Here is a 13922-nt window from a genome sequence, read left to right on the forward strand (position 1 = left end):
AGTCATTGCAAAACAGTAGTTGGTACTTAGTATAGGATGATGGACAAATTTGAGTGCAAGTGAGTGGATGGAAAATTGGAGCTGGCTTGTATGGACGATGTAACCCTACTTCTCTATAAAGAACTACATGCAGTAGATGACTGAGAGGGAAAATCAGTCTTCCCCAGGGAAGAACCTCCTAATTGGTAATCTAATACCAAATGGTCAGCCCTAAAAATACACACATATGAACAAAACTAAAAAGACTCAGAAGATTGTTAGCTGTATATTAAATTGTGTGTATATATATGCATGTGTGTATAACAGTAATAATTAAAGAAAAAGTCTTGAATTTGAGAGCAGGGGGGAGTGTTTCTAGAAAGGAAACTGGGGGAGAAGATGAAGAGGAGGAATGTAAATAAACTACACATACATGAATTCTTTTGAAACTAATTGCTACCAAACCTCATGTATTTGGGTATATGTAATAAAAGGTAGGACTCTGATGACCCTTAATATTTTATTCTAGTTTTTTCTTTTTTGCTACTGTCAAAAAATAAAGTCTCTTTACGTTTCTTCATTACCTCATTCCTAATTTGATCTTTAGATAAAAAGACAATGTCTGAAGTTACAGATTTTTTTTTTTTTTTTGCCTTACAGTCTTTGAAAGCCTAGTTAACTGTCTTTTGCTGGGCTTAAGTTTTGTTCAGTTTGTTGTTTATATGGTTTTAATATTATTTATTATATGTTGCTGATATTATTTCAGTAAGTGGAGGAAGAAAACTATTTCTCTTCCTTGTCCTTTTTATTCATACTGAGGCTTTAAACTATCTGTTGTACACTTAATTGATAACAAAGTTCACATTATTTGAAAATAGAACATTTGTTTTATTGTATGTTTTTGCAAACATGAAATTTGATTTTAAAATGGCATCAGGGTGGTAATGGTACATGCCTTTAATCCCAGTACTCAGGAGACAGAGGCAGGCAGACCTCTTAGTTTGAGGCCAGCCTGGTCTACAGAGTGAGTCCCAGGATAGCCAGGGCTACACAGAGAAACCCTGTCTCAAAAAAACAGATAGATAAATAGGTAGGGAAGCAGGTAGGTAGGATTGGACTACTGCAAATCAGATCTTGTTTTTCATTGGCACAGTTGTTTCTAATTGGAGATTCCATTTCTCACTAAATATCTTTGCATTTTAAAGGTTATGTTGAATTAGTATGAATTAATGATTATATAGGTCAGTAACTCTAGCTGAGAGATGGATATTAATAGTACATGGAGAACTTAAACTCTTTCATTTGTCAGACATGTAAATCCTGGGAGGTAGAGGGAAACAGATGTTTTAATTTGGGAACAGCCCTGGGTTACAAAATGAAATCCTACAAATCTTTAAATTTGTGACGAGCTCCCTAGATTGATTCTGCTGGCTAATAATTATGAATTATAGAACAGCAACAAAGACTTGTATGCATTTTAACTCATTTGAAAGATATGTCTGACCTAAAACTTTAACGCATTTGAAAGGTAGATCTGATCTAAAACTTTTCATCTTTTCTTTTTCTTTTTTAAACAGTTTCTTTACATGCCCTAGGTTGAGTTCATTTTGTGGCCCTAGACTGACTTTAAACTAGAAGCAGTCCTGCCTCAGCCTCACAAGTCACAGACAGTATTCCCATATATGCCCTGCCCCAAAGTACTTTGCAGCATGTAAACTTCTTTTGTGGCACCATTAGAAAAGTTACTGGTCAAAAAAAAAAGGAAAGTTACTGGTCACATAGATTAACCTCCTCCCCCATAGTGATTATTAGAGTAGACCTGTATTAAAGTGTGCCTTTTAGAGTTGGTTTAAAAAGTCCGTCCTTTAAGATTGCCTGTTTATTGTATTAGATTACTAGCACCAAATCTGTTTAAGTTTCAAAATTAACTTTTGGCCTTGAAATATACTTTTGAGCTTGTGCTAGGTAGTCTACCTTAGTTTACTTCCATTTATTTGCTTGTTTGTTTATTAAGGTTTTTCAAGACAGGGTCACTGGGTAACAGAGCCCTGGTGTCCTGAATTCACTTTGTAGAACCAGGCTGGCCTATGCTTCCTGAGTGCTGGTATTAAAGGTATGCACCATCATACCTGGCCTGCTTCCTTTTATTAGCGACCAAATTTAGTGAAGACAAAGTGAAATCTATTTTTTTTTTCCTCTCCCATCCTCAATTGTGGTTATAAGTATTTCAGTCATCTCAGTGTTTAAATTGGTTTTGAAAGGCCAATAATTTGTAATATTTCTTAAAGAGTGAATTGCAACAATTAAGGCTTAACTAGACAGTTTACTTTAAAAATTATTTTTAATTATATGCATGTGTATGTTCCATGTCTATTCATGCATATAGGTATGTGCATATGAGTCCAGGTATCTATAAAGGCCAGAAACATCAGGTCCTTATGGAGCCACCCAGGTGCAGGGAACCAAACTCACATCCTCTGCAGGAGCAGTATACTCTCCTAACCACTGAGCCATTGTCCAGTTGCAGGCTTTTTGGCAATTTGCATTATTTCTATAAACAGACACAATCAGTTTTACTTCAGACTTTTTTTTAAATTCAAATTCTAATACAGTTATTAGTTTATAGCTTGAAAAGCACCCCACTTCCTCCAAGAAAAAAAGAGTTTAGCTACCTTTTCTTCGGTCTACCTTTTAAGTTACAGTCTCTTCTACTTCCATGCATATAGCTCTGTTTTGGTGATGATCATTTAGAGAATAAAATTATAGGCAAGTTAGATTTTGTGCCAGAACACTCTAATGACCTGTTGTAAATAGTCTTAACTTAACAAGAGGTTTATATTTTCTTATCAGAAAGTGTCAGTGACTGAGGATTTGAAAGTTAGATTTTTATGAACTCTGGCAGTTTGCTGGGTGAAAGAACCTGGAAGTGAAAGGACTAAAATAGTCAAGATATCCAGTCTAGCGACTAAAACAAGGTTCCTGTAGAAAGAATGAAGGAAATGAGAGTTCTAACTTTTTATGTTTGAAAACTTCATCCTTCTGTTCTTCAGAGATTCCATAGCTGGGTGTTTGCAATAGAATCATTTACAGAGATAACATCCTAATCCAGAAAGGTTGAGTTAGAATCCTCTGAATAGTTGGATTTCAGTATGTTTTTGGGGTGTTCACTTCCTAGTAAAGAATCCATTTTCTTTCTGATACTAGATTTTGAAAACTCTTGTTTAATTATTTTCCTTTTCTGAAGATGTTTTGTATGTTTCTTTAGACAATTAAATGTCTAGATGTTGAGATGTTAAGGGGATAGATAGTAAAAAATGGGAAAGAAGACTGGTGGTGACAATTAAAAGTTTATAGAGTCATATAGCCTCATTTATAGTCAACCAAGAATAATTTGTTCTTACAAATAAAAGTTTACATAAAATCACAATTTACCTCAAAGACTAAATAAAGTTGATAGACTACATACAAAATGAGGAAGGACATTTGGTATCTGTTAGTCCTTAATGTTAACATTGAGAAATTACTTTTTCCCAATCTCTTGTTTAATTTTTCTAATCTCTAGACTTTCTTTCCAAAGAGACTATTTTCTTAAAGTCAGCTTCCCACCTTCTCCCCCATTTATTTCTGTCTCCATTGTTCAGTTTTTATCTAGCAAAATGTATCAGGGATGATATTACTAGGTATTTGGATTATGCATAGCTTTTAAATACTTCTTTTTGATCCAAAGTACTTATTTACATTGTTTGGTAATCTGGAGAAGATAAACATTCATAGTTTTAATTTGAATATGTTTTCTTGTAGCAGAAAAAGAAAACTAAGACCTTCAACCCACCAACACGTAGAAATTGGGAAAGTAATTACTTTGGGATGCCCCTCCAGGATCTGGTTACAGCTGAGAAGCCTATACCACTATTTGTTGAAAAATGTGTGGAATTTATTGAAGACACAGGTAGGCTAGAAGAATCAATACATGGGATTTGATTTATATTTTAATTTTTGCTACAATAATAGTTTTTTAAATGTGATATGTTAAAACTGTATTTGAGCATTAGCATTCCCATTAGTGTCATCTTCATCACTCTGAAGGTAGCTGTCTCATACTTGAACTTTTCATTGTTAATCAGTAGTGATTTTGAAGATCTTTTATTAAACATAGTAAATAGCTGTGTTGAAAGCTAAGGTGTTAAACTTACCTAATTCTGGAATCTATCATAACTTAATTGTATTGAGATTGCTACTATGATTTTAGTCAGTAATTTAAATATATTTTTTAATATTTTAAACCTGATAGTGTTTATATTACTTACTCTATACATGAGTAATTTTCTTTAGAAGTTAAAGCCATAATTGTACATTTATAAATGGCAGTTTATTCTGTGTGGTGTTACTGTTTATTCAGTAGTTATAGCTTGATGTCATATATATGATTTGAATTATGTTTATAAGGAATGTATAGGTACCTCACAGTTTATAGTTATGGAACTTGTATAAACCAGTCTATACTTAAACTCTCAGAGATTCTCCTGTGTCTATCTACCTTCTGAGTTCTGGAATTAAAGGCATTTGCCAACATGCCTGGCTACTGAGCATATTTTAAATGAAATCAAATTAACTATGAGCCTGAGTGATTGGATAAACTATAATTATAAAAAATTATAATTAAAACATAAGCTACATCAGTTTTAGCCTTATTTACTTGTAGCACTTTTGCATATGTATAAGCATTGGGTTTTTTGTTGTTTTTTAAAAACTACCATCACCATGTCTTATCTAACTAATTATGCTCAGTTTTTCCTTACCCTTTAGACCAGTTATCAGCTTACATCTGTACATGCTGGTTTGTCTATTTGATGAGGAATGGTGATTTATAGATTTAGTAAGGGGTGCAGTATGGCAAAATACTATGTATATACTTTAAGACAGGAAAAACAACTGCAAAGATTTTTTTTAATATTAGCTATCTGCTGTGGAGTTAATGATTTCTCATTTTCTGTAGTAATAATATATTTAGGCCTTGTGAATATGACATATTTGTGGTTGTTTTGTTTGGGGAAGGAATTTTATGTATCCTAGCTGACCTTGAACTGTTAATACACATACTTATAGTTACTTTGGGTCAGTTCACTAGCAAGTAGGAGAAACTATAACTAGATTCTTCATATCCTACATCCACATGTGACTATAAGTTTTTAATGGAGGAACTTGCATCAAGGCCACGTAAATGAGGATGTTCTATATGAAGGAGATTACTTCTTCATGCATCTTCTGTCATCTCTGCAGAGTTCAGTCCGGCTGGATGTTAATTTCATGACAAAGTTTTTCTGCATCTTTAGAGATGATGACAGCATATTTTTACTCAGTTTCAAGTAGTAAATTATATTGGTTAGTTTTCAAGTAAGCTAACCGTGACTTCCTGAGGTAGATACCACTGGTTCTTAATGTATTATACTTTTTATATATTGCTGGATTAAATTGTTAAAATGTGGCTGGAGAGATGGCTCAGTGGTTAAGAGCACTGACTGCTCTTCCAGGGGTCCTGAGTTCAATTCCCAGCAACCACATGGTAGCTCACAGCCATCTGTAATGGAAACTGACGTCCTCTTCTGGTATGTCTGAAAACAGGGACAGTGTACTCATGTACATAAATAAATATATCTTTGAAATTTTTTTTGCTAAAATGTTAAGGATCCACATTACTGTTTAGTCTGATACACAGTTAGAATTATTTACTGTAGCAAGGAGATTTCATTCAACTTGCTATGTATTAAGAGATATTCTCAGAATAACTTTGAATTTTTGCTACAGGAACTTGTTGTAGATGTGAAATATTCTCCTAGTTTGTAGAGAATTTTCCATACATATATGAGGCATCTCCACATCTGATGCTTTGCCCCACAAATTACACTTCAGTCTTTCTGACCTCTTACCTGTATCTGTTAGTCACGGCTCTTAGGTTTCTACCTTCTTTCACTGATATCTGAAGACTATCAAGGCACTGAATTGGGGCATTCAGATAGTTTATCTCACTTGCTTTTCCCTATGGATAAACAGTTTTGTGCTGGAAATTTAAATTCTTTTGAATTTTGGATCCCCTTTTAATTATATGCTATGAGAGGTCAATTTTCATGCAGTTAATCCTTCATGGTAGAAGTAATGTCCATATTAATGCAAATAGAATCACAGTAAAACATACTAAACAGTTTCAAAACATTTTATGCATGCTGCGTCTATGTGCCTGTGGAATATCGATAAAAGGCTGAGATTCTATTGGATATGTGGTTACAGAGCTTAGGAAAGTTTTGGTAATTGTCAGTATATAAATATTAATGTAAACTTGATGTTAGTAGAATTCAGGATCAACATTTAGAGTAAAGAAAAGTTCAAAATGTTGACAGACTATGCAAAAGAAAGGTTCTAAAACTAAAGGGAAAAATATGGAATTATAATTATCAACATCAAATAACTTAATTTTTTAACAATATATTATTAAGGTAAAATTCATGAGCTTAAAACTAACCATATTAAAATGTGCAGCCCAGTAATGCATATTGCATTTAGTATTGTAGGCCACTCCTCATCTTGTTTCAGAATACTTTTATAGTGCTAAAGAAAACCTTATGCTTATAAGAGTTTCCCACTTTCTCCAGCTTACCAATCTGCTTTCTGTCCCAGTGGATTTATTTATTTATTATGGATATATTATTTAGGTTTAGGCATATGATGTATGAAGATTTTTGTCTAGTTTCTTTGACTTTATTTTTGCGATTCACTTGTGTTATAACATGTATCAATGAGATCCCCAGATTTTGTCTTTATTATTTGGTAGACACATTCAGGTTACTTGTACCTATTGGCTATTGTGAATAGTTGTGCTATAAACATACATATAGAAGGATTTTTCAAGTGTTTTCTATTATTTCAGTATGTTCTTTGAAGAATGGAATTGCTGTGTCATTTAGTTAAGTAACTAATTTTTTTTTTTTTTTTTATGGTACTGTCAGACTATTTTCCGTAGTGGATACTGTCTTACCAACAATATATTAAAGGTCAACATATGCATCATTTGAAAGCATGTTAGAGGATATCTGTTATCCATTGAATAGGACAAATTAATGATTTTAGGTTGTTCATCATGCAACTAAGAAATTTATTTTACTGTCATGTCTTGTTATTTTTTAAAAAGTATTTAAATTATTTATTTCACTTATTTTATACAGCTATATTTTGATCATATCCATCCACTATTACCTCACTCTAAACTCCCATTAGTGTCCCCTGCCTTATCTTGTTTATTTTTATTGTTATTAAATAACTACCTAAGTCCAGTTAATACTTCCCATGTTGATGAAGGTTTTGGAGCCAAATGTTAGGACATGGGACACACACATACACTCCTTCCTGCATGCTGCAGTTTTGATTGGCTTGCTCATATGCAGTAACTACAGCTATGGTGAATTGATATATTTATTTAGAAACCATGTCCAGGAGTCAGCTTTTCAAAGCTCCTCTTCCACCCCTCCCCATCTGCTGGCTCTTTTTTCTCTTCAGCTATGATGTTCCCTGAGCCTTGGGTAGGGGAGGTTGGTATAGACGAGCACTCAGTTACTTATACTCAGCATTTGACCAGCTATGAGTATCTGTATTAAGTAAGGGCTGCATAAAGAAGCTTCTCTGTCCAAAGTTGAGAGAAACACAGATCTTTTCCTTGGGTTCAAGACTTCCACCACCACAAGTTGTGAAACTCCTGGCCACAGGTTGTTTTGTTTTTTAGATGAAGTGAAAAGAATGTATATAATATGTACTTTGTGAATTTTTAAATTATTGTATGTAAGTAAATAACAAGTGTTGGAAAGCCATTGCTTTAATGGGCATCAGTTAAAATGGCTTTTTTTTTTTTTTTTTTTTTTTCCAAAAAGTAGGGATACATGCACTCCTGGCCCTGTGGTATTAAAAGAAGAAACTTATATTTGGTAAACTGGGAAAGCAATGCCTTTGTGTCTTAATTATGTAATATTTTTTCCAGAAATGTCACATACTACTGCTAAGAATTCTTTCATTAATATTAACTTTGTCACTATCACCTTTTAGTATATGAGAAATCTCAGTGAAATTTTATTACTAATACCATTAAAAATAGGGCAAACATTTATTTCAGGCATTGTTCTGACACACAGAATAGATAACCTTTTGAACAAATATGTGATATCCAGGAAAATATATTTTATATCTGTATCACATGAATTTTTTACATGACACATTAGTAAGCATTTGATTAAGAAACATTAAATCTTGTTTTAAGTCAAAACATTTCTACACATTTCTTTATTTCTTTTGCCTTCACTAAAGTACATTCTCATAGCTTTAGTAATTTATAGTCATTACCATTAGGATGCCATTTATATATCTCATTGATATTTGCATTTGAGCCAGGCTCATCCCATTTATAGAATTCCTTTCCATATCTTTCTTTTTGTATCTTAATATGTTAATGTATTCTGAACTGCCTATTGAACATTTCTGGTTATATGAGATGACTAGTACTTGTCAAAATTGAGATGTAATTCATCCATCTTTCCCCCAAAAAACCTTCTGTTTTTACTTGTTTGTAACAATAGCAGTTGCATTTTTCCCAGTTGTCCAAGTTGAGTTGTCTTTTAATCTGACTTAAAAAAAAAAAAAATACTGGATTTCATAAGGCCATTTTCTTACATGGACAACACATACTTGAACAATTTTAACTATTTTCCCACCTCCTTTCCTTGTTTGCCTCTCTCTTGATCTGACTTTTTCTCCATTGTGCCTATACTGTTAACAGGTAATCCTGTTTTTAGCAATTTTTGTCTTACATAGTTTTTTTATATAGTGTATAAAATCTATTACATTGAATTTGTATTATTCCTTACCTGGTTGTTTCTTAATTCAGATTTTTAAAATATTGCGTATGGGGCCCAAGTGTGATTTAACTTTTAATTCCAGCACTTGGGTGGAGAGAGTTGATTAATTTGAGACCAGCCTGGTCTATATAATGAGTTCAGGCCAACCAAGGATACATGGTGAGGCCATGTCTCAAAACAAACAAACAAACAAACAAAGTGTTTGCATAGTGCTGAAATTCTATAGCCTAGTACTTGATGCTTTCTTATTACTATGGGTGTATGTATATTGCATATGTAATGATCAGTCTTATATTGAACAGACAAAAGAAAATGTTTTCTGAGTCAGAATATTTTGTCATTTCAATTCCCTGCAAATGATTTCATTTTTCTTTGTGACTGAATGCCCTTGTGTATATATGTATGTACCACAGTTTCTGTATTTGTTTATCTAATGATAGATATCTAAGCTGGTTCCATTTCCTGGCTCTTGTAAGTAGTGCAGCAATAAACAGGGTTGTGTGATATTTCTGTGGAGTGTTAGTAACCTTTTGTGTATGTAAGCAAGAGTATTATATATATATATATATATATATATATATATATATGTATATATATATATATGTATATGTATACATACATGTGTGTGTGTGTGTGTGTGTGTGTGAGAGAGAGAGAGAGATTCTTTGTTTTCTGAAAAACCTTCATACTGGTTTCCATAGTGGGTACTACACACGTTTCATTCTCACCTGCAGTGTAGGACTTCTGTTCTCTTCACCCCATGTCAATCCATCCATTGTGGGTGCTGAAGTCTGAACTCAGGTTTTGTACAAGACCTCTAAAAACTAAGCCATCTCTCCAGACACCCCACGTATTGGAGGATATGAAAAAGACTGGGCCAAGACTGGCCTCAAACTCACTCTGTAGTTGAAGATGATCCTGCATTTTGGATCCTCTTGCATCTGCCCGAGTACTGGGATTACACATGTGCCACCCCATTTACGTGTGCTAAGGAGTCAAATCTAGGCTTTGTGCGGGTGTGATAGGCAGACAGTCTACCAACTGAACAACATATTCAGCCTGTAGTTTCTTTTCTAATAAAAATCATTCTGGTTAGGTTAAGATAGAGTCTCAAAGCAGTTTAATTTGTGTTTTTGTGGTAGTTTAGGATGCTGTACACTTCTGGACATCTGTGTTTCTTTTGAATTTTTGTTGAATTGATCAGATAATTTTGTGTTATTCTCTCTCTCTCTCTCTCTCTCTCTCTCTCTCTCTCTGTGTGTGTGTGTGTGTGTGTGTGTGTGTGTGTGTGTGTGTGTGTGCGCGCGCTCACGCACACATGCAGTGGCTTTCTGCCTTACCTTTTGAATAAGGGTTTTTAGCTGATCACTGAACCTGAAGCTTGCTGATTGAGCTATACTGGCTGGTCATCAGTCTCCAAGGATCCCCATGTGTCCACTCCCAAACAGAGATTATAGGCACGCCCTGTTGTTACAGGCTTTGTTTCATTTTGTTTTGAGATTTGTTTTAATTTTTAAGTTTTACATCTCTGGTTTTATAACCCCCTGGGACCCAGAGGAAAGCATGTTTGATCCCCTGAAGCTAGAATTACAGGTGCATGTAGGCCACCCCATATGGGTGCTGGGAACTGAACTTGAGTGTTCTACAAGAGTAGTACATGCTCTTAACCACTGAGCTACTTCTCTACACTAATGACCATCCATGTTCTTACCTGCCTACCTTCCTTCCTTTCTTCATCTGTTTATATTAACATGGCTTCTGGAAAATTGAAGTCGGGTCCTCATGTTTGCATGGCAAGTACTTTCAGAACTGTGTCATCTCCCCAACTTGATATCATAATTTTTTGTCCTATAATGGTATTAATCCCTTGTGTATGTATGTAGTTGGCAAAGTGGTTTTTTTTTTGTTTGTTTTGTTTTGGTTTGTTTTTTTTTTGGTTTGTACAAGGTGTCTGTTTCCCCTCCTCTGCATATTTTTTTTCCTGAGAACTTTATAAAAAGTTAGGTCTTTGTAACTGAGTTTATTTTTGTGCCAGTACTGTGTTGTTTTTAGTACTGTGAATCTATAGCATAATTTGAAATCAGATACTGTGATGCTTTGATCTTTATGATTTCTTTGTCATCTACTAGCTCTGAATTTTAATCGTCTGTGTTTTGGTGGGGTTGTTTTTTTAAGATCTTGGGATTCATTATTAGGTTATCTAATTAAAATTAGTATTAGTTTGCTGCAGCTGTGATTTAAAAAAAAAAAAAAAAAAAAGCTTCTTAGAATTTCTACTGCTGTGTTAAAATACCACTACCAAAAAGCCATTTTTGGAGAAAAAGGTTTATTTTCATCTTACAACTTTTGGGTCACACACGGAGGTAACCCAAGACAGGCACTCAAAGCAGGCACTGAAAGAAGCTATGGAGGAATGCCCCTTATTGATTTGCTACCAAGGGTGCTTTCTTATACACCACAAGACTACACACTCAGGGATAGCACTGTGAACAAGTGATGTTGGAACTTCCAACACCAATCACTAATTAAGAAAACGTACCACAGGCCAGTCTGGCAGGGGCATTTTCTTAGCTGGAGTTCCCTCTTCTCAAATGACTCTAGCTTTTATCAAGTTGAAGTAAAACTATTCAATACAAACACATGATCTAAAATGACTTATAGAAGAGTTTATTTTGGCTTAATGTTCCAGAGGCTCAATTTTATTGGGGAAGGGGGTGGGGACACGGCAACAAGCAGCAGGAAGTCTGCTCACATAAGAAGCCAAGAGCTCTCCTCTCCAGACACAGGCACAAAGGGGGCTGGGGGAGAGTGAACTGCAAGTGGTGGAGCAAAGCTTTAGGTCTCAAAGCTGGCTTCTGGTGATGTACTTCCTGCTGTGCTGTACTACCTAACACACCTGTGCCACAAGCCAAGGGCCGAGTGTCCAGATGTCTAAGACTATAAGGAACATTTTTCACTCAAACAAGATGTTTCTGGGTTTTTAGGTATTCATGGTTTTAAACATTCTTCTTAGGGCTTCCTTAGCTATATCCCCAATGTTCTGGTTTAGTTATGCTTCCTTTTTAAATCTGTCTAGGACATTTTTTAGTCAACCCATCCCCTTTTTTGCCAGTTACCCACTGGTCTTTCAGGTGTTATTTCAGTCTCTTTATTTATTGAAGTTTTTCTTGCTGTTGATTACTAATTCTCTTGCCTTATGTCTGAATAAGATACAATATTTTATTGAGATCGTTTTGTATTGAGTAAGATTTGGTTTTGTGCTCTAGAATGTAGTCTTAATTTAGAGAAAATTCCATGGTCTACCAAAAAGACAGTATATTCTGTATCTGCTAAATGGAATATTGTATGTGTATATGGCTTTGCCACTGAGTGTCTTTGACTTTTAGTTTGAATGGCCTTTATAGGGATGAGATGGAGGTATTGAAACTACCCATATTATTGTATAAGGGCCTACCTGACCTTTTGTGTCTATAGAATTAGGAATTCCATTTATTACATATAAACTTATATTTTCTTGATTAATTGTTCTCTCTTTTCTGAATAATTTTATTTTAAAGTCTACATTATCAGATACAAAATAAATACACCAGCTCCTTTTCAGTTCCCATTTGTTTGATAGTTTTTCATCCTTTGATTCTTGGTTGGTGGGTGCCTTTCCTAGTGAATCATGTTTCATGAAGAGAATTGTTAGATTTAGGTTTTTGTTTTGTTTTGTTTTTTAATCTTGTCAAACCGTCTGTGTCTTTGTCTTTATTGGTAATTGAAGCTAATTACATTTAAGATTACTATTTTGAGATATGTTTACTAATTTCTGTGATCTTGGAGGGTGGAATTACTTTTCTACATGGTTGGATGATTGATCGGTCTCCTAATGAGTATTAAAGGTTTTCTTGCTCAGTGTTGAATATGGTGAATTCTTCTTGTGAAATTTATTTTTCTTATGTGCTTATGATCAAGACTTTCCTCTCGGTCTGTAGTATTGAAGTATCTGTGCAATGCTGGCGTGGTGTTCTTTATATGCCTTAATGTATACTTTTTCTTCAAATATCCTCATTTATCAGCTTTAAAAGATAGCTTTGCTGGATATAGTCATTTTTGTTGACTGTTACTTTCAGGGCTAGAAATAGATTACTTCAGGATTTCTTGACTTTTAGGGCTGCTAGTTTCTGATGTGTTTGACTCTGAAATGATGTTTTTGTTTCATCATTTCTTTGCTTACTATTTGTGATTTACTAGAGTCAGAGCAAGGTTCTCTGATTGTTTAGGATTCCAAGTGCTTTTTCTTTTTAGATATTAAATTCTTTCTCCAGATTTAGGGAGTTTGTTATAATTTCACTAAATAGACTAGTGTTTAAGCTTTATGCTACAGAAGTCTTGGGCTTGGTCTTTTGATTATATTCTAGAATTCTTAGATGTTAGTCATGTTTTTCTTTTATAGATACTTTATCATAGAAGGTGCTGAATTTGGTCAGATCCTTTTTCTGTATGAATTAAGACACTACGGTAGATTTTTCTCCTGCAATTTATTATTACATTAATTGATTTTTGTGGGCTGAATGTATTATCCTTGGATAAATTCTGATTGGTCTTGATGTATAATCATAATATTCTGAGTTCGACTGTTCTCCCTTCTTCAGCCTTCTAAGTAGCTGAGATACCATAGGCACTAGTGTCTTGATGAACCTTCCATCTCTTTACAAATTCAAATATTAGTACCATTGATTCTGAGATAGTATCTTAGAGGCTGCATCTTTTTTAGTCAGTCTATTAAGAGAAAAAAAAGAGTTTTAAGTTTTTAAATTGTCACTAGGGGGCTATAACTATCAACTTAACTTTCTTGGTGTTTTCGGAGTCAAGTCTCACCATGTAGCTCTGGCTGTCCTGGAATTTACTATGCAAGCCACTATGCCTCTGCCTCCCAAGTGCTGCCACTATACCCAGCAGCATATTTTAAGCTTTTTAATGGTCATGTTTTAATTTAGTTTAGTAAATAAAACCCCTTTACTGTTTTTGTCACAGATATATCTTTGCAAATTGTGTGTCTGTTAA

General features: G+C 34.2%; 1 protein-coding gene across 2 annotated transcripts in view; it reads left to right on the plus strand.

Annotated features, from left to right (window-relative positions):
• The window catches only part of ARHGAP5 (Rho GTPase activating protein 5), a 65386-nt gene that overhangs the window by 37029 nt on the left and 14435 nt on the right, over positions 1 to 13922 (plus strand). The window contains exon 3 of one of the 2 annotated variants that reach the window (XM_080929814.1): positions 3781 to 3928. In XM_080929814.1, coding sequence (XP_080785940.1) covers positions 3781 to 3928 — 148 coding nt within the window. The remainder of the gene's footprint in view (positions 1 to 3780; positions 3929 to 13922) is intronic. The other variant, XM_080929815.1, reaches the window with a different exon arrangement.

The sequence above is a fragment of the Micromys minutus genome (genome assembly GCF_963924665.1).
Source record: "Micromys minutus genome assembly, chromosome: 1".
Lineage (NCBI taxonomy): Eukaryota > Metazoa > Chordata > Mammalia > Rodentia > Muridae > Micromys > Micromys minutus.